At 44.0% G+C, this 23051-nt stretch overlaps 1 protein-coding gene across 1 annotated transcript in view; it reads right to left on the bottom strand.

Moving 5' to 3' along the window:
• The window catches only part of EIF4B (eukaryotic translation initiation factor 4B), a 38810-nt gene extending 22290 nt beyond the window's left edge, over nt 1-16520 (bottom strand). The window contains exons 1-4 of the mRNA XM_028721243.2: nt 16441-16520; nt 14021-14071; nt 5165-5296; nt 3472-3680 (exon numbers count right to left, since the gene is read on the bottom strand). Coding sequence (XP_028577076.1) covers nt 3472-3680; nt 5165-5296; nt 14021-14071; nt 16441-16453 — 405 coding nt within the window. The 5' untranslated portion in view covers nt 16454-16520. The remainder of the gene's footprint in view (nt 1-3471; nt 3681-5164; nt 5297-14020; nt 14072-16440) is intronic.
• Nucleotides 16521-23051: the final 6531 nt, after the last annotated feature.

Here is a 23051-nt window from a genome sequence, read left to right as displayed (position 1 = left end):
ATGTGAGTTTCCTGTAGACATATCAGATCCAGTTGTTCCCTTTTCAAAATGTGGAAAACCTGTCGTTTTTTTCTGGGATGGTTCAAACCGTTACAATTCCAGCTTAGAAGTTGCAGAGACATTTTGTTTGTTAGATGTTTGATCCTCCGACTGCTCCAAGTTTTTCTTCCTCTTCAGTTGGCAGTTGTGGTAGTCCAAATGATAGATTTGCAATGTCTGTTAGCCCTCCTCCTTCTGGTGTTAATCCTTGACCTTCTCCTGCCGGATCCACCGTACCTTTCTGTAGGTCCTCTAGGTTTCTCTCCAAAAAGTACTCTTTCTCCTGTACTGTTCTTATTCTTACTTTCTTCCCTTTGTAGTTAAAGGACAACCCCTGTGGGAATTCCCACCTGAAAGGTATGAAGTTCTTCCTCAGCAAATTGGCAAGATCTCTATAAAAGGTCCTCACTTCCAAGATGTATTTAGGGATGTCCTTAAAGATTTGGACTTGAATGTTTCCAATCACCAAAGCTTTTTGATAATGAAGGTTCAGTATCTTGTCTCTTTCCTCTTTGGTTCTAAAGGTGATCAGACAATCCCTTGACTTCTTGCTTTGCTTTCTACCAAGTCTGAAAGCAGTTGTTATCCCCACTTCATCTTCCTCCAGATCTTCTTGCCAATTTTCCAGAATTGCCTCTGTGAGAAATTCCGCCAGATTGTCCTCTTCTTTCTCTGGAACCTGTCTAAATTTCAGATTTCGTTCTTTCCGTTGTAATTCCAGTAAGGAGAGGGCCGCTTCATGCTCATTCACCTTTTTCTCAATCGGCACAAGTCTTTCCTGTGTCTCACTTGCAACAGATTTTGCACTCTCTGCAATTTTCCTTGTTTCTGAAGATTCCTGAATCAGTCTATTTATAGATTCTGTATTTGTTGCCACTGATGTGGTATTCAAATCCAATCTTGCTGTAAGTTCTGTCAATTTCTTTGAATTTTCTGCTGATTGCTTTGTTAAGGCCTCAAGGGATTGATTTATTTTAAGCAGTGCCTGTGTCATAGGTTCCATTGATGCTGCTGTCCCAGTGTCTGGTACAGGCACTGTGTTGCCAGAGATTGAGCCTCTTTTCTTTTGTGTTAGTTTAGCTTTAGATCTGGTTCTTATCTCCTCTGCCGTGCCACTCATATCCCAAGGCCGTTCTCACAGGAAAAACTTGCAATGGAAAATCCCAGTGTTAGTCAGTTACTTTACAATTTTTCCCTCTTAGCCCTCAAGAGGGAGCAGTTAAAAGTTTCCAAGTTAGAAACAACAAAGAGACAGAAAGCCGGATGTAGAAAATCTCAAGTCCACCATTAAAGTTGTAAAACTTTTTCTCCAATTTAAATTTGGTTAGTCCAATATCAGTAACAAAGTCCCATTTAAATCTTAAATGTCTTAAAATTTTTCCACCATTTAAGGTATAGTCTATATCCACTTCAAAGTTGTTTTAAAGAACAGTTTTCCCGGTGTTAAGTCCTGGCAGGTCGTCCCGGGGATCAGAGCAGTGAAAAACTTTGTTTCCCTTTAAATTAAAAGTATCTTCGCAAGACTGTCTTTTTTCCCCCTTCTCCTGCCAATCTGGAGGGGAGAGATACTTTTGACAGCTCAGGTTTGACAGTTCGCAACTAAGTCTCTAATAACTGCAGCGAGGTCTTTCGTTGCTTTAAATTCCTGCAGTCCGGGGGGGGCAGACTTCCTTATTTTTTACCCTCCCGTTTTCAGCCAAATTTTCAATTTTTGAAGGTTCCTAATTTTTCCCTTCTTACTCACGGGAATCCAGTCCAGATTTTCTTTTCAGGAAGGAATCGGCGCTCTCCGCTAATGGCGACGCGGCTTCACTCCGCAGGCTGGGTAGCGACTCTCAGCACCGCGCTCACTCCCGATGCCGCTCCGGAGCCTTTAAAAAGGCTCTTTCACAGTACCGGGGGGCGCAAAGGTGCCCACCGAGTCTCCTTGCTCTCAGGCTTCCGCGCCTGAGATTTTAGGGGTCCCCCGCTCGCCGTAGCGGGTAAGACCCGAACTTGCGGAGCAGTCCTTCTCCGGAGCTCGGAGGTAGGACCGCCATTAAGCGCTGGCACCGACCGGAAGTCCTTTCCTTCCAGTCTAATTCTGTTCAAGTGGGGGAGAGAGGAGAACCAGACTCTTGAAGCACAGTGTCACTACTACTCTGGCATCAGGACAGAAAAATAAACACACAAAGTCTAAGTTCCTTGAAGGTAGAGTGGTTCTTGCTGGTACATCCTCAGGTGCACAAATGATATCTATCTCCATAATTTTTTTTTTTAAAGGCATAAAAGGTAAAGGTACCCCTGACCATTAGGTCCAGTCGTGGACGACTCTGGGGTTGTGGCGCTCATCTCGCTTTACTGGCCGAAGGAGCCGGTGTACAGCTTCCGGGTCATGTGGCCAGCATGAGTAAGCCGCTTCTGGGGAACCAGAGCAGCGCACAGAAACGCCGTTTACCTTCCTGCCGGAGTGGTACCTATTTATCTACTTGCAGTGTGACGTGCTTTCGACCTGCTAGGTTGGCAGGAGCAGGGACCGAGCAACAGGAGCTCACCCCATCACGGGGATTCAAACCGCCAACCTTCTGATCAGCAAGCCCTAGGCTCTGTGGTTTAGACAGGCATGCCTTTGCTTTGTGGCACTTTGCAGATATTGCTCCTGTGGGTGCAGCTGCAGGAAGCCTGGCGACTTCCAGGGGAAGGAAACCCCCCAGTACTGGCGCCACCACCCCTCCTTTTCTAGCCATGGGAGTGGAGCAGGCTGGAGACAGGTTTTTCTCTTTCTGCCCCTGCAACTGGGGTGGGGTGGCTTAACAGACTACAGTATAAACATAACTTTGATATGTACTGGGATATCCCAAAAATTGTGTGACTTGCTTTATTGCGGTGACCTGGAACCGAATCCACTATATTTCTGATCTATGCCTGTACCTGCCAGATGTTTGGACACAAGACCCCTGACCAATCACCCACTCAGCAAACTGCATGAAACATCACTATTTTAAGGGGTGGCTGCCTGCTTTGGGCTAACCAGAAGCAGAAAACTACTCTTTACAATAGATAGGTTTATGTAGCATAAAGCTATTTGAAAATAGTAGAGTTGGGTCTGTTGCTGCCTTCCAAACTGTAAGGTATTGAGAAGCTAGAAACAATATAAAAATCCAGATCATTCTTCTCACTTTATAAAGCGCTCTTCACTTCATCAAAGAGGCCTGGGATTTCTACCAGCTGCTAGGGAAACTCCTGTGGAGTTTCATATCAGAAACATCATCTTTAAAGACAAGGCATGTGCGGAATTTCTCTTGACATTACCATTTTCACACAGCTTAAGATAATGCTGCTATCCTCTCAAGGTGACACAAAAAATACCTGGATTCTTACTGAATGCTTTCTGCTGGATTCCACGTGGCACTACCAGGCCGTGAACCTTAAAGCTACCCGTGAAATACTCACATTAAGCCCTCTGAAGAAGTCCTTGATGGACTCTTCTGATACATCATAGGGCAGGTTTCCCAGAAAGGCAGTGTAGGGGGGTGACTTTGGGAGACGGCTTCTGTCAATATTGGGCTCCCGAGCTGCCCGAGGTGCAGTAGGCAGGATGGAACGGTCAATTGGAGGGGCTCGGTACACATCGTCATCGTTGCTATGCCAGGTGGTAGAAACTAGGAGGGAAAAGCGTTACACATTAGCAAACACACAGAGCATTTACAATGAACAGCAAAGAATGTTCAGCCTCCATTTGACTTGTGGGCAGCGAGGAAAGTATTGGAGACTTATAGGGACTGGTCACTATTAGACAAGAGAACCACCTCCACAAACCACCCCAAATGGGATTCATTTTTCCAAGCAAACAGCCGCCTAATAAAAATGCCATGCCACTTCATAAGCAATTTCCCACATTCTAACTCACAGAAACACAAGGAATTGGTTCCAAACCATCCACTCAAAGAGAATGTAGGGGAAATGGCTGCAAAAAAGCAGCCAACTGTCCTAAAGAACAACTCCATATTAGTAGCACTTGCAATGACTGCTGACAAATGTTCACTTCAAGGTGTGTAGCTGAGGGCTGTGATGACTCTCCAACACCTTGGAGAGGTGATCACAAAGAGGTATTCTGAATCATAGAATCATAGAGTTGGAATAGACCACAAGGGCCATCGAGTCCAACCCCCTGACAAGCAGGAAACACCTTCAGAGCACTCCTGACATATGGTTGTCAAGCCTCTGCTTAAAGACCTCCAAAGAAGGAGATTGCATACACACCAAAAGCCCACCAAATTAGAAATGGGGAGGGGCTTGTGATAACTTCAGAAGGACTCAGTACTGGGGAGGAATATGGTACCTTAGCTCTGAAATTGTATTACAGTGGTGCCCCGCAAGACGAATGCCTCGCAAGACGAAAAACCCGCTAGACGAAAGGGTTTTCCGTTTTTCGATGCGCTTCGCAAGACGATTTTCCCTATGGGCTTGCTTCACAAGACGGAAACGTCTTGCGAGTCTTGCGATTTTTTCCGCTTTCCCCCCCTTTTTCTAAGCCGCTAAGCCTTTAATAGCCGCTAAGCCGCTAATAGCGCTAATCTGCTAAGCCGCTAATAGGGTTGCTTCGCGAGACGAAAAAACCGCTAGACGAAGAGACTCGCGGAACGGATTATTTTCGTCTTGCGAGGCACCACTGTAGCTTCATTGTGCTCCAAGCACCCCCAAAGCTAAGCATGACAGCAGAGATAAGACCCCACCCTTTGGACATAAATTTTGGCTTCTTACCATGGCTGGAGATTTCCATAGCTGTCCTAGTTGACATTTATTTTGTTTTCTCTAATAAAACAAAATAACTACTTACCCAAAATTCATTATAAAAATGCAGCAGAGAACAAGAAACTGCTAGTATTGGCCTCCCCCAATATGGTGCCCTTCAGATATAGGACTGCAACCCACCACCATCCTTGACTATTAACAATGCTGACTGGGACTGACTGCAGTCCAACAACAAGTGTATGACACCAGTTTGGAGGAAAGAGATAATAGCTGAAAAGTCAAGATTAGAAGAAAGTCCAGGATGTTTTCTCACTGACACCTAGAAACTGTTCAGCAGAAGCAAAGCAACCCCCCCCCCCGAACCAAACACCATTATTATGTTTTATCTTACCATCTCCTTCCAGATCGTCTGTCTCATCTGCCCAGCTAACTGGTTTTGGAACAAAGGTGGGAGCACCACCGCCATCCTCTGCTAGAAAGTCTGTCAGAGTCAGGGTCTTCCCCTTCTTGTTCTTCTTCTTAGCTGTAAGAAATAGAAAAAGTGATACAAAAGCCACTTCAAAACGTTGGAAGCTGCTATTGTCCTTTACAGTTCACTTGCATACACAATGCCCATCAGTCTATTACTACTGATTTGAACACAAGCAACCAAACCAACCAACCTTAAAAGACAGTAGGAACTGCCATTAAGACAGGAAGACATTGTGTTACAAATCCACTTTTCCACAGCAACACCCAATCACACATTTCAGCACAACCAAAACATACACTTGAATTCAAACAGATTCAATTTCAAAATCAGTAGAAAATAAAGTGTTGTACAGCTTCATTCTCCATCATTTTCCTGTTGTGACAGTGTTCTAAGTTATTCTATCCATAGATAGCAGTTTGTAATGAGTTCTTGGTAAGCCAAGAAAATATTGGTATTCTGCATTGTAAAAAAAGGAAAGTGTTTGCAGAGAGGCATTTCATTAGGAGAGAATTTCATAGGCAGGACACCACTGCTTCCTTTTTGGGGTTCAGAGGAGCAACAAAGGAAAGAAGCTAGCAGCATGGCCCAGAAACGGGATCAGGACAGAGAGAAGTCATCTTGGGTCCAGATGACCTGCTGAACCAGAAGCTCACTCCCTACTCAGCTTAAGCCAAGTCACACAATGGGTTTTACAAATGAGGTAAACATCAGGGAGAACTCTGTATACCTAACAAGCCTCCACGAATCCACAAACCAGAGAAGAGAACTGTTGGCCAGTGATAATACTCAGAGCTCTATATAAGACTCCTCTTCATAGTTCTCTGTCAATTGTACTTAACTTGTGGGAGGTCTCTTATTCCACACTGGGGGACTTTCTGCCTCCAGTAAAACTCAAGAGAACCGCCCTAGTTACTGGGGATCCCCAATGATAAAGAATGCTGCATAATAGAACTTATAATAGAAAAACAGTCAACACCAAATGTTAAAATCCTAAACACAAAGAACACAACTGCCACTTTGTTCACCTTGTTATATATTTTGATGGCACAGCAAAAATTATATTGTGGTTTTGCTTACAAGGGAATCTAGCAAAAGTCGTCTACTCAATACACAGAATGCTGGAATTAACTAACATTCAAAGATGCCAGCTGAGGGTTTAAAAAACAGTAGGAACCCTTAGAAGCTTGCTATCCAACCTACGTGGTTTAAATGGACCTTAAATGTAGCATTAAGCAAACCCTTCCTGTTAAAGGTAAGGAAGTGGAACACAAGAGTTTTATCATGTACTTTCATAGATGAATAAAAATCTCATTTCTCAGATTGTATGGCCACACCAATTTTTATATGTGGAATAATCACCATGAGTCAACATCTATCACAGGATCACTATTTGTGTCAAATGTGCTCCACAGAAAATTCCAGTTTTGAAATGTCATGAAGACTAATAAAAACTAAAATTCTACAGAACGCCTTTGGGCTTTTACCATGTCAAAAAGGAACGCAAGAATTCAACCTATTTCTAGATCTTAGGTGGAAACCTTAAAGCCCTGGCAAAGGAACCAGCGCTTCCTAACAATGGCAGAAAACAGCCGACACACAGAGCAGATAGCCTTCTGTCCTAGAAGCACACAATTCTTTATTCTTGGAAGTCTGCCCTTTATCTTATGTGTCAGGCAGACAGAATGGGAGGGTATTTACTATGAGCTGTCAGAATTTGAAACAGAGAAGAATGCTACCCTAAATGCTTTTAAAAATTATTATTATTATTAGGGAAGAAAGTCTTGTTTTTGAGCTTGATTATCCTATCCGAAATGCTGTTAAATATTACATACCAAAGTTGTTGGCTCATACAGTGCTGCTAGAAAGCACACTTGTAAGCAGAGAACAGCCTCTAGAAGAAAGGAGGATCTGGAATAACTGATACTATTGAGGCCACAGAAATGTCTTTAGGGAACATCCTTTCCAATGTAAAAGGGGCACACAGTGTTTCCTACTTCTTGGAAGAGTAATGCACTTTCTGTTCCTTAGAAGCACAAACTCCACCTTAGAACAGGTGACTAACTGGGCAGTAGTAGGATTATGCTGTCCTTGGCTGAAGGATAAAACATATTGAGAGGGGGAAAGAGTAAGGAGCTAAAATTGGGGGAGAAGGAGGAACTGTGGGCAAAGTCAGTTTAATTCTTTACAAGCAAGGATTTGCAAGCTTTAGCTGGCCTTGGTGGCCATGCAACAACCCTTGCTTGCCAGAAGCCTTTCCTACCGACCCCAAAGGGGAGATTCTTGCCTGTGATCTTATGCTCCAAGCACACCTGGAGCTTAGTACTACTGTAACAGCAAGCCCCTACCTGCCTTTCCTCGGTAGGTGGTGATGGTGGAGACAAGGCTCTGCCATACATTCTCTCTGACCTTGTACACTCCTTCTATTTGTCTCCCAGCACTAGAGAAGGGCAGGGACTCTATTCAGAATAAGGGTTGAATAAGGGTAGACCAGGTTGGCAAGTCCTCTACAGTTTGCAAAAAGAAGCAATCTGCTATGGAGCTGGGTGGGAGGAAGTGGGGAGAGACTACGTGGCCCGCTCACATGATCTCTGCTCACATCTTCCTACCTCTCCTCCACTGCAGGAAAACTAGAGGGCAATGTCACATTTATAAACTGCAGTCTTTTCATCAGCTATCAGTAATATTCACACCACAGTTATATACCAAAAAACATGATGTGTGCAACAGCCACAATATTTACTGAGAGGAGTAAAGTTTTGAACTTGGGTCTCTAATAAACAAGCCCAACATTTTGTTTATTACATGGAGCTGACCCACCAGCAAAAGCACTTCTCCAGTGACCGCACTTGTGTTTTGTGGATCATCTAACTTTTGTTGTTGTTGTTGTTTAGTCGTTTAGTCGTGTCCGACTCTTCGTGACCCCCTGGACCAGAGCACGCCAGGCACCTCTGTCCTCCACTACTTCCCGCAGTTTGGTCAGACTCATGCTGGTAACCTCGAAAACACTATCCAACCATCTCGTCCTCTGTCGCCCCCTTCTCCTTGTGCCCTCCATCTTTCCCAGCATCAGTGTCTTCTCCAGGGAGTCTTCTCTTCTCATGAGGTGGCCAAAGTACTGGAGCCTCAGCTTCACGATCTGTCCTTCCAGTGAGCACTCAGGGCTGATTTCCTTAAGAATGGATGCGTTTGATCTTCTTGCAGTCCATGGGACTCTCAAGAGTCTTCTCCAGCACCATAATTCAAAAGCATCAATTCTTCGGCGATCAGCCTTCTTGATGGTCCAGCTCTCACTTCCATACATCACTACTGGGAAAACCATGGCTTTAACTATACGGACCTTTGTTGGCAGGGTGACGTCTCTACTTCTCAAGATGCTGTCTAGGCCTGTCACTGCCCTTCTCCCAAGAAGGAGGCGTCTTTTAATTTCATCTAACTTTAGGCCTTTTAAATTTTACTATCATTGTCTATATACAGGCAGTTCTATATGGAGCTCTTGGGGGGGGGGGGGGGAGAGACCTTTAACAGTCCCAGCAAGAACGAATTGAGAAGCTCCAGCAGGCTGTATCGGACCATGTCCCAATAACATTCCCAGGCTGCTAGCAGGAGAGAGAGGGGATGAATAACAGAAGACTGAAACAACTCTCCTAATATTTACACAGCAGCTCTATTTTATCAGCTACTATTGCACCAATGTAAGCTAATTTTGCACAACCCTTCATTCATCAATTTTCGCTGTCCTTTCATTTACTTACATTTATATACTGTCCAAAAACAAAGTTCTCTGGGTGGCTTACAATAATGAACATATTGTTAAAACTTATCAGCCATAAAAACAAAATAATACTGCATAATTTGGAAAAAAAAATTGGGAGGACATAACCTGGCATATGAATTTCCATGACTTATTATGATGTCTATCCTCACTCATACTAATGCCAAGTGATGTTCTGAACAGCCATTTACTACTCACATCTTGGCAACTTATCCCTGACTGCTCTGCATTCCTTAAACCTTTGTCCTGGAGTAAAACAAGTGTGTCTATATAGCACTCATGAACTCCCCCCCTGTCAGGAACAGTCTATCTTGGAAAGAATTATGGAGAACGAAAACAAGCAGCTTCAACTCTGCATTTATGGTTACTTTAAAGCTGCAGCCCTGAAGACCAACAAGCTGGATATCTCCACTGCAATTACCAACAGTAATTGGTGAAGAAGCAACATTGAAGCATTATGATTCACTGCTGATAGGGTGATTCATTATATACCACATTCAATGCTGTTTCAAGAAGACTACAGATTCGACTAGGGCTGGATCCTGTCTCCTACACCACCAGCAAGCAGAGAATCCTACTCCCTGTGTGAAGGGCATGGGTATGGGAAATGGACCCAGTGCTATGGACTGAAAACACCTAATGCTTTTGAGCTACAGACACCCATTTAATTTACTTACTTTCTTCTGCAACCTGCATAGTAATTGGCCAATACTTGACCAAAGATAAACGGCATGGTTTTAAAATATTTGCTCCCTCCCCTCTCTTATTAAGAGTGCAAATCCTACAGTAAAGTTACAGGGTCATGTTTATCTGCCTCCACATTGTGATAATTTCAATTATGTCATCACATTGTGACTTCATGGCAAGGTTGTCAGAATATATGAAAAGTACCCTTCAAACATAGGCTGCTTTGCCTACTCACAGTGAGGGAATCACAGTCTCATCATCGTTGTGCTTTGGAGAAGTATGTTTTTTGAGCTTCCCAAACAGACTCTCCATTTCCCAGTGACTAGAAGAGACTGGTATTCCAATGAGATCAACATGTCTGTGAGTGGAAACCTCATTGTAAAGGCTCCCATTAGAAAGAGGAAAAGCTGTGTGCATCTCTGTGCATATGTGAGGCTCCTGTTTTAATCACAGTCATCAAGTATCACAAACAGCAGGGCTGGGAAAGACTTCATGAGAGCCTAGAAAGTTGCTAACCCTTCAAGTAAGTACTGGGCAAGGAGATTATCCATGTCCACTATGAGAGATTTGTACAGCCTATATACTAAAACTGGACTCCAGTTTAATACACAATATTTACACACAAATGCATTTAGTGTTCAAATACAGCACATCCTTACAACAATCTTGTAAAGCATGTTCCTATTTTTCCAAAAACTGGTGGGGTAGGGAGGGTCAAAATTAATCGCTTGCTCATAGAAAGGCAATATTTGAAATAGGCAATCCTAGTTCATGATGTAGTCTTGGTCACTTTTCTACACAAACACCACTGTACTGTCAACTGTGTAGCTTGGAAACCTCTTTGTAGCATGCAATAAAAACAGGACTTTCTGCATTGCTGTCCAAAGGCTCCAACATATAGCTCCTCCACACCACCTTTGGGATAGGAATATTCAAAAATACAACTGTGGTCCTTTCAGTTCACAGTCTTCTTAAGAGTATCTTCTCCAGGCTCTTTTGAGACTGGAACCCCAAAGGCCAATGTAAAAGGAATTACATACAGGACCCCAACTTAATCTTGTTAACAATACACCTTTCTCTTGGCTTTATTTCCCAGTCGTTTTAACATTTAAACCACAAAACCTTCACACCCACAACTCTCCTCCTACCCTAATTAACATAAAGCACTGTCATATCCACTGCAGATAAATCAAGTTTAAATAGGGGCACTCCCCAAATGATGTGATCAGACAAGATCTATTTCAGTGAAAGGCAGGAAAGACCTTCCGCTGTGCTTTGCTCATCACACTGCACAGTAATAATCTCAAAGCTGTAAACCAGTAAACCAGGCATATGCAAACTCGGCATTCCAGATGTTTTGGGACTACAGTCATACTTCGGGTTACAGACGCTTCATGTTGCGTTTTTTCGGATTGCGGACTGCCGAAACCCGGAAGTACCGGAACGGGTTACTTCTGGGTTTTGGCAGTCGCGCGTGCGCAGAAGCGCCAAATCGCAACCCGCGCATGCGCAGATGCGCCACTGCGGGTTGCGGACATGCATCCCGCACGGATCACGTTCGCAACCCGAGCGTCTACTGTACAACTCCCATCATCCCTAGCTAACAGGACCAGTGGTCAGGGATGGTGGGAGTTGTAGTCCCAAAACATCTGGAGGGCCGAGTTTGCCTATGCCTGCTGTAAACTGTCATGGGGCATCAGTAGAAGCTCGTTTTTATTGACTCAAATTTCTATCCAGCAATGCCCAGAGGCTCCCGCAGCAGCTTAATGATATCAGTACAATAATTTAAAAACATAAATTGAAGTGTAATAATTACCTTCTTAAAAAGATCAAACATATAAAGTTTACTGGGCATAAGATATGAAGCCTTTGTCCTAGACAAATGTCACTACCATCTGTATCAGCAGCTCACTTTTACTTTTGCACATCCAAAATACAACTAAGACACTTGCCCAGTTCATAATGTTTCAAACTGTGATGTGGTTCCAGTTAATACTATCTGTTAACAATCCATGTTGCACATCTTCAGGGTGACTCCTTGCTTTGCAACTCAGAGGACAGATGATGAGGCTGAAAACCTTTTAGTGTTGTATTTTTTTATTGGCATAACTATTTGAAATATAAAATTAGCAGTCTTAGATGCTCAGTCACTTACAAAACTGAATGCAATGAAAATGCCATTTTAAAAAACCAACAACCCAGTTTCCTTAACAAAATATTAGAGTAAGCCCTTTTGGAGTGTTGGAGTTCAGGCTGGTAAGGACAAACACATACAGAGTACTGAACTATCAATCAGCTTAGGAATTATTAAAAAATTTAGTTGGGCAGAAGCAGGCAGCCTACTAACTGCATTTTTAACAAACTAGATCCTTCACATGCAGCCATTTCCACTTTCTTTTGTCCCCCATGGCATGGCACTCTTAAAAGTGGCTATCTGTATCACTTTCTCAGTGACAACAAATGCAATGATAACAAGCAAGCACTGGACTCAAAACCTGCAGGCTCAGTTTGCATCAAATGGCTGACAACTCAGAGAGAGCAAGCAGTACAGCAAAGTCACACTGCAAAGATACACAGTGTTGCTTGATCTTATATCAAACCCTGTCAAAGATCAAGAAAAATACTGAATAACCCCCACATGCCTGAAAACAGTTCTTCTTGCTGGTATAGGGTATCCATAACCCAACACCAGTCCCTGCCTATATTACAGGCCCCCCGTTTTGCCAAACAAGACCCCATTATGCCCATATTGTTCAAACCTGCAAGGCTGTTTTCATGGCATCTCTTGTTCTAAAGAACTGGGTCAGAAATTAAGACCTAAAAGCTACTGTCAAGAATAGATACAATTCCTGTAACTTAGCTGAGGCAGCAGCAGCAGCCACAGAGAAACTGCTGTTGAAATACAATCTTCCTGTCCTATCATAACACAGCTTTATGGAACTGCTTATCAAGTTTATCATCAGAGGCACAAAATATATGCTCATAAGGATTCTTTGAGCAAGTCACCATCTCTCAGCCTAACCCAATTTGCAGGTTTGTTCAAAGGCTAACACAAGGATATATAATCAACCCTTATACAAAGGCCTGACAATAAATATAAACTTTAAAAAATCTAATGAATAAATGCACTATGCCAATGCAGTATGACAAAAGAATATCTACCTTTTTAAAAAAAAGAGGAAATGGGTTAGCTCTCTTTTCAATGAAGACTGCAAGTGAAGGAAGCTTGCCAAACTTACTAGATTGAATAATATACACTGCACTGACCTATGAAAAAGAAATGCAACCAGGTTTCAAGCTCTGCTGTGTTTTCTTGCACAGCCCACTGTGTCTACGCAAGATGCAAAAGATTCACAGTTGTGTAAACAGTAGTTTCAAAAATTTGGCAAGAAGGTAAATTATTTAAAGCCATCATTCCAGCTAAGACTTTTAAAAAAATTGTGTATGTGGTTCAGCCCCCTTTTAAGTCCCCTAGGTGCTAAAACCCCCAATCAGTTTTACAGTGGACTCAGACTTATGGAGAGAATAGAATTCAATGCCGTGCTCATACAAGCATTTTTGCTTAGCAGGCTGAATGATCCCCCCTCTTTCCCCATCGCATGCTGTTCTGGGAGTTCTCCCAACCCTCCAGCAGATTTGGGGCAAGCGGGGGATAGCTCATTACACTAGTGCTGGCTTTCACAAGTGCACCAGGTTTGCTGAATCCAGCCCACAGGAAAAACCCCCTCTAGTATTTAGGATGTGCTTCTCAAAGCATTTGCAATGGTTTGTCCCACCATTATGAGTCAAACAACAGAATGCCTGATCTCTGCAAAGACCATCCATTATGACAGAGGTGTTTCATTTCTGGCAGCAAATGTCTCAAAGTAAACTGTAGAATTGTAATGGAATTATGTCTGGTTAACTGCAATACTATAGTATCCAGCTAACAAGATACAGAAGGTGTGCCCTCCCATTTTTCACTTTAGTATTTTTAGTGCAGCTATTTGGTGCAGTCTGGTGCATTTCAAAGGCATATGGAAGTCAGCCACCATACTAAACCACTGGGAAAAAGTCATGCCTGGCAGAGATCGACCCACAACATCTAAACAGACACAAAGAACTTATCACCCAAGCAGACAGACACAAAGAACACTTACACAAGAAACATTCACACTTTGTTTTGTATGGAAGATGCTGCAGTGCTCCTCCCTAATTCTTAGGGATCCCTTGTGCTGTTATGCGAACCATATTCAGAGATTAAAAATATGCCACATTATCTTGGCACTCCAAAGGAAGGTCAAAAGAAAAGCATGAAATACAAAAATCCTCCTCACCTTGAGCAGTCCTCGAGCTTCCATTTTCAGCAGCGGAAACCACTCCAGGAGCTAAGAAAGTGGAATGTTGGAATAAAGTAAACAAGGGATACTCTATGCCCCCCGCCAAAGTCAAGCAACTGGGCTGCAAAAGGTGTAGTGTGGGAGGCAAGCTCAACATGTAATGAGAACCTAAACACCATGGATGGGGAACCTGTTGCCCTCTGGATGTTGTCTCCTAGGGAACTCTTGGGACAGGATACTGCGGAATGAATGATGCCCAGTTTCTGTATTACTGAGAGCTACTCTGTTTTTCAAATACCAGTCTGGGGGCAGAACAATCTAATATTCTCAATAATATTTGAAAAGTATGTATCGATTTGTGAACTTCAAAATTTAGAAATAAAATTATATATTTAAAAATCAGCTTCATTGTCATCTTGTAAGGACTTACTAAATGTAACCGAAAACAATCTTTTTTAATGTGCAGATGTAGGGAATATAGTACAGGTGAGAGATCTGCCTGCAGAACACAGTTCTATGGAACACAGCTATCAGTGTCACCACATATCCCTTATATGGAAGAGTTGCACCTTACGAAAAGCACAAACAGCAATCCTGTTACCTGGCGATGGAGGGAACAAAGAGGTGCCTTTCAGAGTCAAATAAATAACCTATCCAAAGCCCATCAACTTCATTCTGAGGTGGATCTTAGGCAGATGTATTTTCCATTATCCAAGACACAAATTGGAAGTGTTACACTAGAGCTTGGCAGACTATCCACACACAGAAATAAAATTAACTCTCCAACAGGAAGACACGCCATGATCCATTACAAGCATCTTCTACACAGATGGCAATGTGCTATGTCCCCATCAAAATAGGGAAGTAGTGTGCAAAGAACAAGAGAAGCCTCATTTTATGTTAAAGCAGAAATGCATACAGAAAGCATGGTAAGTAGTACCCTGTAGACCCAACTGTTCCTATGTTTCTTCCAGCAAAGACAAAGCTATGCAAGCAGGAGGAGTCAGGCCGCAACAGACCCAGCATTCCAGACATTTGATGGGTAACTTTTATATTTGAGAAATAGCCTGCAACTCATAGCATACATGCAGGAGAATTAAATGGTAGACTGGGCTGCATCGCTCCAGACTACAGGCAAGGAAAGCCATTTCTGAATCTTCCCCCATGTAAGGAAGATACTAGCATATCAGTGAGTGTTTCTAGTCCAGCCTGATTGTACACTGTGCTCATTTTCTACTTGGGGGTGTTGTTTATAGAGGGGGATTTTATATGATCCCCTTTCCATTATGAAGGTCATTCCACCACCTCATCCTGCTGCACCTATAGACAAAGGCAATCTTTTCAAGACTGGTGGCGTGTGAAGGAAGGGAACTAGGAAACCAAGTGGCAAAATGACTGGCCCAAACCCACACAAAAGGTACACACCAGGTGTTATAAGAGATATAACAAAGAACAGGCTGGACACTTCCCTAGAGTATCCTGCAATGGCGTAAATAGGAAGGCCATCTTGGGACAGAGCAAGAACACAGCCTCCAGAGAAGCCAGATAACAGAAAAGTAGGAGGCAAGAAGGCAACCATACTAGGCAAGTAAGATCAGGGGCCGTGAACGTGCATGGAAAACTTCTCTCCCTCGTGGAGAGAGCGCAGCCCTTTGCACGTCCACAGGAGTCTCAGCAACCGCTACAGCAGCCCTCCGAGGCGCCCGGGCTGGTTTTCTCAGCCCCCTCCCCGTATTACAAAGCAGGGCCGAGAGTGAGACGACAGTCCTTCCCCCCCCCCCCGCCCAGGCCATCAGGGGAGCTCGGGGTCCAGGAGGGCTTCCGCATTGACCTCTCGGCTTTGCTAATTCCTTCCCGGGGTGGGGGAGAAGGAAGGCAGGCGGGGAGAAAGGGGGCGGGTGCGTGGGGAAGGTGGGCCCTGCATGCCACCCGCGGCGGGGGCGGCGGCGAGGGAGGCGGAGCGGGGCGGGCAAGCGCCGGCCGACGAGCTCCCCGCAGCCCCCGCCCGCCCCGCCCCGCCAGCCCGGGCGGCGGCGAGTCAGCCAAGCAGCACCCACGTGGGCGCCGCCCAGGTCCGCCCTGCCCCACCTCGCCCGCGCCTGCGCACTGGGACGCGGCCCAAGAAGGTGCCATCTGCCGCCCCCCCGCCCCCTCCCTGACGGAGCTCCAAGTGCCGCCCGCGCTCCCCCCCCTCGCCCCCCCCAACAGGCCGGCGCGGGAGCTGCGCGAGGCCGCCTGGTTGGAAGCCGCGCGCCCGCTCCGGTCTTGGGGCGGCTGGAGGGCGAGAGCCGCCTTGGGGGGGGACGCGCTCCCCGCTCCCGCCGCCCCGCTCCCGCCTCGGGAGGGAGGCCGAGCCCGGCCCCGCCGCCCGGCCTGCCCGGGCCCGGAGGCCCACGCGCCCCGCGACCGCCGCTCACCTGAGGCCGCCATGTTGGGAAGAGGGAGAGAAGGCGAAAGGGCCCGGATGCGGCCGTCACGTGATTATAGCCAGAGAGGCGCCTCCTCCTTCCGAGGGGGGCGGGCCCGAAAAAAGGGAAGCCGGCGGGGGGAGCGGGTTGGCGGCGCGGTCGGGCGCAAGCGCGAGGGAAAGCCGAGTCACGTCGAGCGGAGGCCAGGCGGCAAGTTCGAGCCCCGCCGTCGGCGGCGCCTTGAGATGGGGGGGGGGCTGTCGCGCAGCAGGGGGCGGGGGGGCGGCCCGAGTTCGGCCAGTTTAAGATTGGCTTTACAGGCACGGTGAGCCACACCTGCGGACCCACCTCTGCTGCGCCTCGCGACCGTGGCGGGGGGTCCTCTGGGATCCCCGTATCTAGTTTGTTTTACTTGTTGAATTATTATTATTATTGTTAAATTTGTATACCACCTTTCACCGAAAGATCTCAGAGCAGCTCACAACATAAAAACAACAAAGTACATAATACCCCTCCCCTCCCACAAACACGTTTAAAAGGATATGCTTCGTTGGTGCTGGTGACCCCCCCCCCACTCCCCAGGCCCCCGCAATTTCCACATTCAAGATGAGGGAAGTAGCAGTGGCACCTTGCAAGTAGAAAACTAGCCTGCAGGGTGGCGGGAAACTTTCTCGCTGATGATGTGCTGATTTTGTCTTCAGTGCCAGCGGGAGGTTTTTAAAAATTTTTTAATGTTCTGTAAAGTTCTCTGTTAAGTTTCAGGGCTCTTGTTGAAAACTCAAGCCTCCCCTGCCATATTTGGAAAAGGTATTTTTAAAAGTGGATGAAATGTTGAATTTTTATGTTGTTTTATGTAATTTGTGTTGCCCACTTCATATTTTGTGCCACATAAATTTCATAGAATCATATGATTGTGGGGTTGCAAGGGACACCAACCGTCATCTAGTCCAACCCCCTGCAATGCAGGAACCACAACTATCTCAGTTCTTTCAGCTTTAATCAACAGCATGAGAACTGCTAAATAGATTAGCTATGTGGTGGGGAAAAGATGGTCGTCCCTGTGTTGCTAGTGATAAAAAAAACAGAGCAGCCTCCGAAGAGGAGCCTTCTCTCAAGCAGTGTACGGGCTGGGGCCAATGAGAATATCTGAAAGGCACTAGGTTGGGAAAGGATGAATTTGAATTATCTTAAGGTTGGTGTCCAGAAGCAAGGGATAATACTCTTGCATTATCAGGGTCCACCCAGATAAACAGTCAGCATGCCAGCCTCTTTCCCCCTACAAGAGACTACTGTGCCACATCAAGATCTGCTCCTGCTCTCTGCCAGCAAAGTCTTAAGATCTGACAATCTTAGTGAGAGCGGATGGGAATCTGCGTTTTGTACCTGCGTATCTGTCTCTGCATGTGTGTGCAGCTACAGCCAATACAGTATCTCTCGGAACCCACAAGATAAGGGATGGGGAGTCTGTTCTCCTCCAGATGTTGTTGGACAACAACTCCCATCATCAGTGACTCTTGGCTGAGGATTATGGGAATTGGAGTCAACCTCTGGGGTGGCACAGGACTCCCATCCCGGTCCCAGTTATTTCACTTCTAGAAACCTAAAATCTCCCCAAAAGCAGTAATGGGACAATGTTTTACAGGTGCTAGCTAGAAAAAACGAACCCTTCCTGGAAAATGTTGCATTATTTAATTTTTTTAAAAAAAAGATATTTATTAAGATTTTCCACAATACATAAAAAAAAAAATCAAAAAAGAAAGAAAAGAAAAAAGTTAAAAACACATAGAGTTTGCAATCCTTATTTTCAATAACATATTTCCCTGACTTCCCCACACCTCCCCTTCTTGTATTCCAGTTCAAATTGTTAGTTCAACAAGTTCTTGTCCCCAATTTTTAACCTTATTCTATTTAATTCATTTTAGTTAACCAATTTTAACTTATAAACATCAATATTTGTACGTCAGTGCTCATTCTTAAAACCCTTTTCTAAAGTCGACCCAAATTCCCTTCCACGAATTCCCCAATTTTTATACTAATAACAAAACAGAATAAAAAGAAGCAAAATATAATTGTACAGCCTTTGGATTCCCAAAACCCCACCCCCTCCCTTTCCCGATTTCGATCCCCAGCGAATGTCCATCAGTCTATCTGCTATCAGCCTGGAGACCTCACGTCCGAGGCTCTTAATTCTCTCTCAATTCCTCTCTGCCGGTTTTTTTGATAGTCCTTTGTATTAAACAAATCTTGGAGAGGCTCTGTCCCAATAGGATCCATGTTTCTTCCAGCCAGACCTCCATATTTAAAAGTGGAGCCCAAATCTTGTTTCTTACTCCTTTTAAGTCCAAATGTCCCAAAAGCTCCAACTTCCACCTTGATCAGATTTGTAATCCATAAGTCTTCAGATCTCCCCATAAGGAGATCTTTCCCTTCTTCATTCTCCAATTCAAACCAGATTTTTATCATCCAGTTCTTATTTTCCTTTATATCCATTTTGACAGGCCTCTGGCTCTCCTTTGTCATCTGCAGCATTGCAGCTCCTCTTTCCCTTTCCTCCGGAACAACATATATCTCTTTCTCCACTCTCTCAAAGTTCTCAAGTTTCTCTTCTTGTCCAGCTGCATAAACTTCCTGAGTCAAGTCCTTATCAAATTCAATGAGTTTATTTACTGTTGAGTTCAGGGTTGCAACATTTGTAGCCAAAACATCACTTTGGCCTTGTAACTTCCCAAGAGAAGAAACACTCTGTCCAATTTAGCCTGAATTTTCCCTCCTTCAGCCATTCTTGTAATGTCCCAAAACCCCCTCTAGAGGGATTCTGGTTGCTTAATATTCCTTCCAGTTCAAATCCAAAAGACAAGTTAGTTTGTATCAGTTCTTCCTTGTTTTCAACAATTTATAACCAAATTATAACAAATATAACCAGCAGAGACAACAGAAACAAAGTTCTCTTTTTTCAGCTTTGACAGCTACTTTGACATCTGTCAAACTCTTCTATATCTCCTCAACAGGCTCTCTCGCGGATCACTCCCGGGTCCGGGGGGGGGTGGCGCTTCAGCTCTCAAAATTGGCTCTTATCCTCCAGTAAAATTACTTATACTGCTAAATCGTGAAATTAATCACTTTTATCCAATAAAGAAGAAGAAGTTCTCTCGACCTTAGTTATCTAGTCCTTGCTTTGAATTATTTACAGGACGGGGAGACGGACTTCCTTTTTGCGCCTTCCCCGATCGTGCCAAATTTTTTTTTTAAAAAAATTTTCCTTTCAAGTCCAATTTCCGTACTACTCACGGGTTGTTGATTTTGAAATCCGATTGTTCAAAGAAAGAAGTCAGCGCTCTCTGACCATGGCATGCGGCTTCACTCCGCAGGAGAAGCAGTCGACTCTCAGCACCGCGCCACTCACCCCGTCCCCCATTCCGAAGCCTTTAAAAAGGCTCCTTCGTGGGTCGGGGGGCGCAAATGGTGCCCGCCGAGTCACCAGGTCCACAGGCTTCAGCGCCTGTGGTTTCTGAGGGTCCCCGCATCGCCGCCGCGGCAAGACCCATCTCCTACAGAGCCGATTCCCTCCGGAGCTCGGAGGGAATCCGCCATTAGTCGATGGCGCTAACCCGGAAGTCCCCATTATTTAATTTTTATGCCATCTTTCTACACAGTGGTATTCAAAGTGGTTAAAATACAATATAAAACACAACAGAAAAATGAAATACAACATAAGACAATCCTATAGAATATAACAAAACAGATAACAAAACAGATCAAGGATAAAACAATCCAATATTGACATTATACTGGGGCTGGAGATACGCCACTGAACAGATGCTGAATTCAGTAAGTGGCTCGGCCTGGGAGAGGCGGGGGGAAACAGTCAGAAAATAAAAATATGCTGTGAAAATGGCACATACACCCTGCTCTGTGCCTTTGGAAGCACTGCCATAGCCCACCAATCAGGAATTGTGTCAGCAATGACACCCACAGTTCTTGGAGTAGGGTTTATGTACTAACAACGTAACACTAGGCATAAAATTCATAACTAGCACAACTATCTTCACCACAAGCCAACAACTATAGAAGTCTGTTCAGCCTTCCAGAAAAGCCTCTAAATTGGAGCTGAGCATAATACAAGCCAATTGTCCCTAAATGGGTAGAGCAATCCTATACTCCACTAATGGGGCAGCCGGCAAAGTCTGATGGGAGTCTTCATTATTCTTAAGGAAATTCTTATACATGTGGAGGGGAGAAAAATCATAGTTTAATCAATGCATGAATGAAATGGGCATATGCTTCTGAAAGTGATACATCCATAGAAATCATTGCCTTCTGATGTGATTGTCTGCCCTTAGAGAAAAAAATTGGTACATGGCCTTAGAAAGCAGAGTTCAGGCAAATAGGCAGCTGACATTATTTCAGCAAATAATAACAGAAGAAACAAATACATCTGAAGGAGAAACATCAAAATTACATGAAATATAGATTAGGAGGTGGGCATAACAAAAATGTATGAGATTCTGACCTTAAATGTGAACATTGATATGAATACATGAAATATCACATGAAGTATAAAAAAACCTCTTAAAGGTGGAAATAATTCAATAAAATTTGTTTGCTGATGATATAACACAGCAGTTAAGTAAATGGAACTCAACCCCCTTTCTTCTGGAGAAGGTGTATAAAGGTGTATAGTAAGGTAAAGGACCCCTGAACAGTTAAGGCGACTATGGGGTCATGTTGCCAGCATGACTAAACCGCTTTTGGTGCAATGGAACATCATGATGGAAGCCAGAGTGCACAGAAACACTGTTTACCTTCCCGTCGTAGCAGTACCTATTTAGCTACTTACACTGGCATGCTTTCAAACTGCTAGGTTGGCAAGAGCTGGGACAGAGCAATGGGAGCTCACCCCGTCACACAGATTCGAAGCGATAACCTTCTAACCGGCAAGCCCTAAAGGCTCAGTGGTTTATAGGATGGACATATCCAACAGTAATTTTAATTTTGGAAGCAATTTTCAAGAAGTAGAAAAATATGATGCCAAATTAATACAAAAAACAAAACTAAGAATTTAAAAGTAAAGAGCTGATAGGGTTCATACCAAAATTCCTATAACTAAACAATTACCATAACTGGGTTTAAAAGGAGCTAACCTAAAAGATCACACAGAAAAGATCCTCTCACTTCTTATATACTCTACATATCACTATACTCTGCAGGAGACAGTTTACTGAAGATACCAATTGGGCTGTTTGTGTGGTGGTACCTATTCTTTGAAGACAAGTGCTGTCTCAATTGTCTTTTCAGTACCTAATCGAAGACCTTCCTTTTTCAACAAGCCTTTTAAGTGGAGAGTTTTATCGCAATTGTAACTGTATTGGATTTGAAGTTGATTTTTATATATGTCTCTGTTGTTAAACCACTTCGGGATGTTCATGAGAATAGATGCAATAAATTAATTAATAAAAGGACAATGTAGAAACAACACCTTGGTTACATGGCACAAATTCATTTTGTGTTCAAACAGGAAAAGAAGGCAGGGATGCATCATCTTACAACTCTGAAACACTTGAGGAATAAGCAGTGTAATACAAATTAGAGACACAAACCCAACCTGTTGAAGGCAGTTTTCTGGACCCAAATAAAGCTGTGAACTCTGTAGCTCTGTCTAGCATTGCATTTGAAAACCATGTATATAATAATGTGTTGAATACCTGGAAAGTAATACAGAAAATATTATGCATGTTTTTAGTTTTATTGTGAGCATATTATTATCTATCTAACAAATTAGGAAACAGTAGCATTGAAAAATATCCTGTTTATGTTTGGCCTCCATTGTGTATTGTCTTATTTAGATATTATATTTATATTTAATACTGTTGTTGAATTATATTCCTGGGGAAACTCACTTTGTTTGTTTGTTTTCTGGACTTTCAATGGGTCCTACTCTGAGTAGGAGTAGCATTGGATGCAGCCCTTATTCCTGAATGGACAGCATTTCTAATTTGTTTTATTTATTTAAAGCGGATTGTGCTTTTACATATCTGTGCCGCTGCTTTTAGATTGTTAGTGTTTTTATGAGATGGGGGGTGGGGCACTATGCTGGAAAATAATAAATAAATAGAGCGCATACTTCATGATCCAGCTGCTGCACCCAGAGGCTTCTTATAGCTCTGCAATCTGAGGTCATCCTGTCACTTTGACATTGAAGCAGTGTAAAACAATAGGAACTCTCGGTGCTTCGGTCTCCAGACTATTGTGAAATGGTTCTTTACGGGTCAGGAAGATGTATTGGTCAAACAAACAGAGTGTTAGATTTGGTCATGCTCTGTCTACCCACTGAAGTTTAGAACTACGAATACCTGCAGTGGGTCTTGCAGCTGCTTGGAATTGCACTTCAGATTAATCCTGAGCTGTTCCACAGTTTGGGCATTTCCTACTGAATCACTCCGGAACTGTCCACAATGCTATGCATCAAGGGGTGACAGTGACAAAGCTGAAGCAAAGGAGAGGATTGCATTCTCTCTTCCAGAACGTTGCAACACAGGAGTACACAATAGCTGTCATGGTGGAGAAGGCATGATGGCAAAGAGATCCTCCTGCACAGGGCTGGCCCAAGACATTTTGACACC

This window comes from Podarcis muralis, chromosome 2 (genome assembly GCF_964188315.1).
Source record: "Podarcis muralis chromosome 2, rPodMur119.hap1.1, whole genome shotgun sequence".
NCBI lineage: Eukaryota > Metazoa > Chordata > Lepidosauria > Squamata > Lacertidae > Podarcis > Podarcis muralis.
The sequence above is the reverse complement of the archived record's forward strand: the minus strand, read 5'-3'. Positions and strand labels throughout refer to the sequence as shown.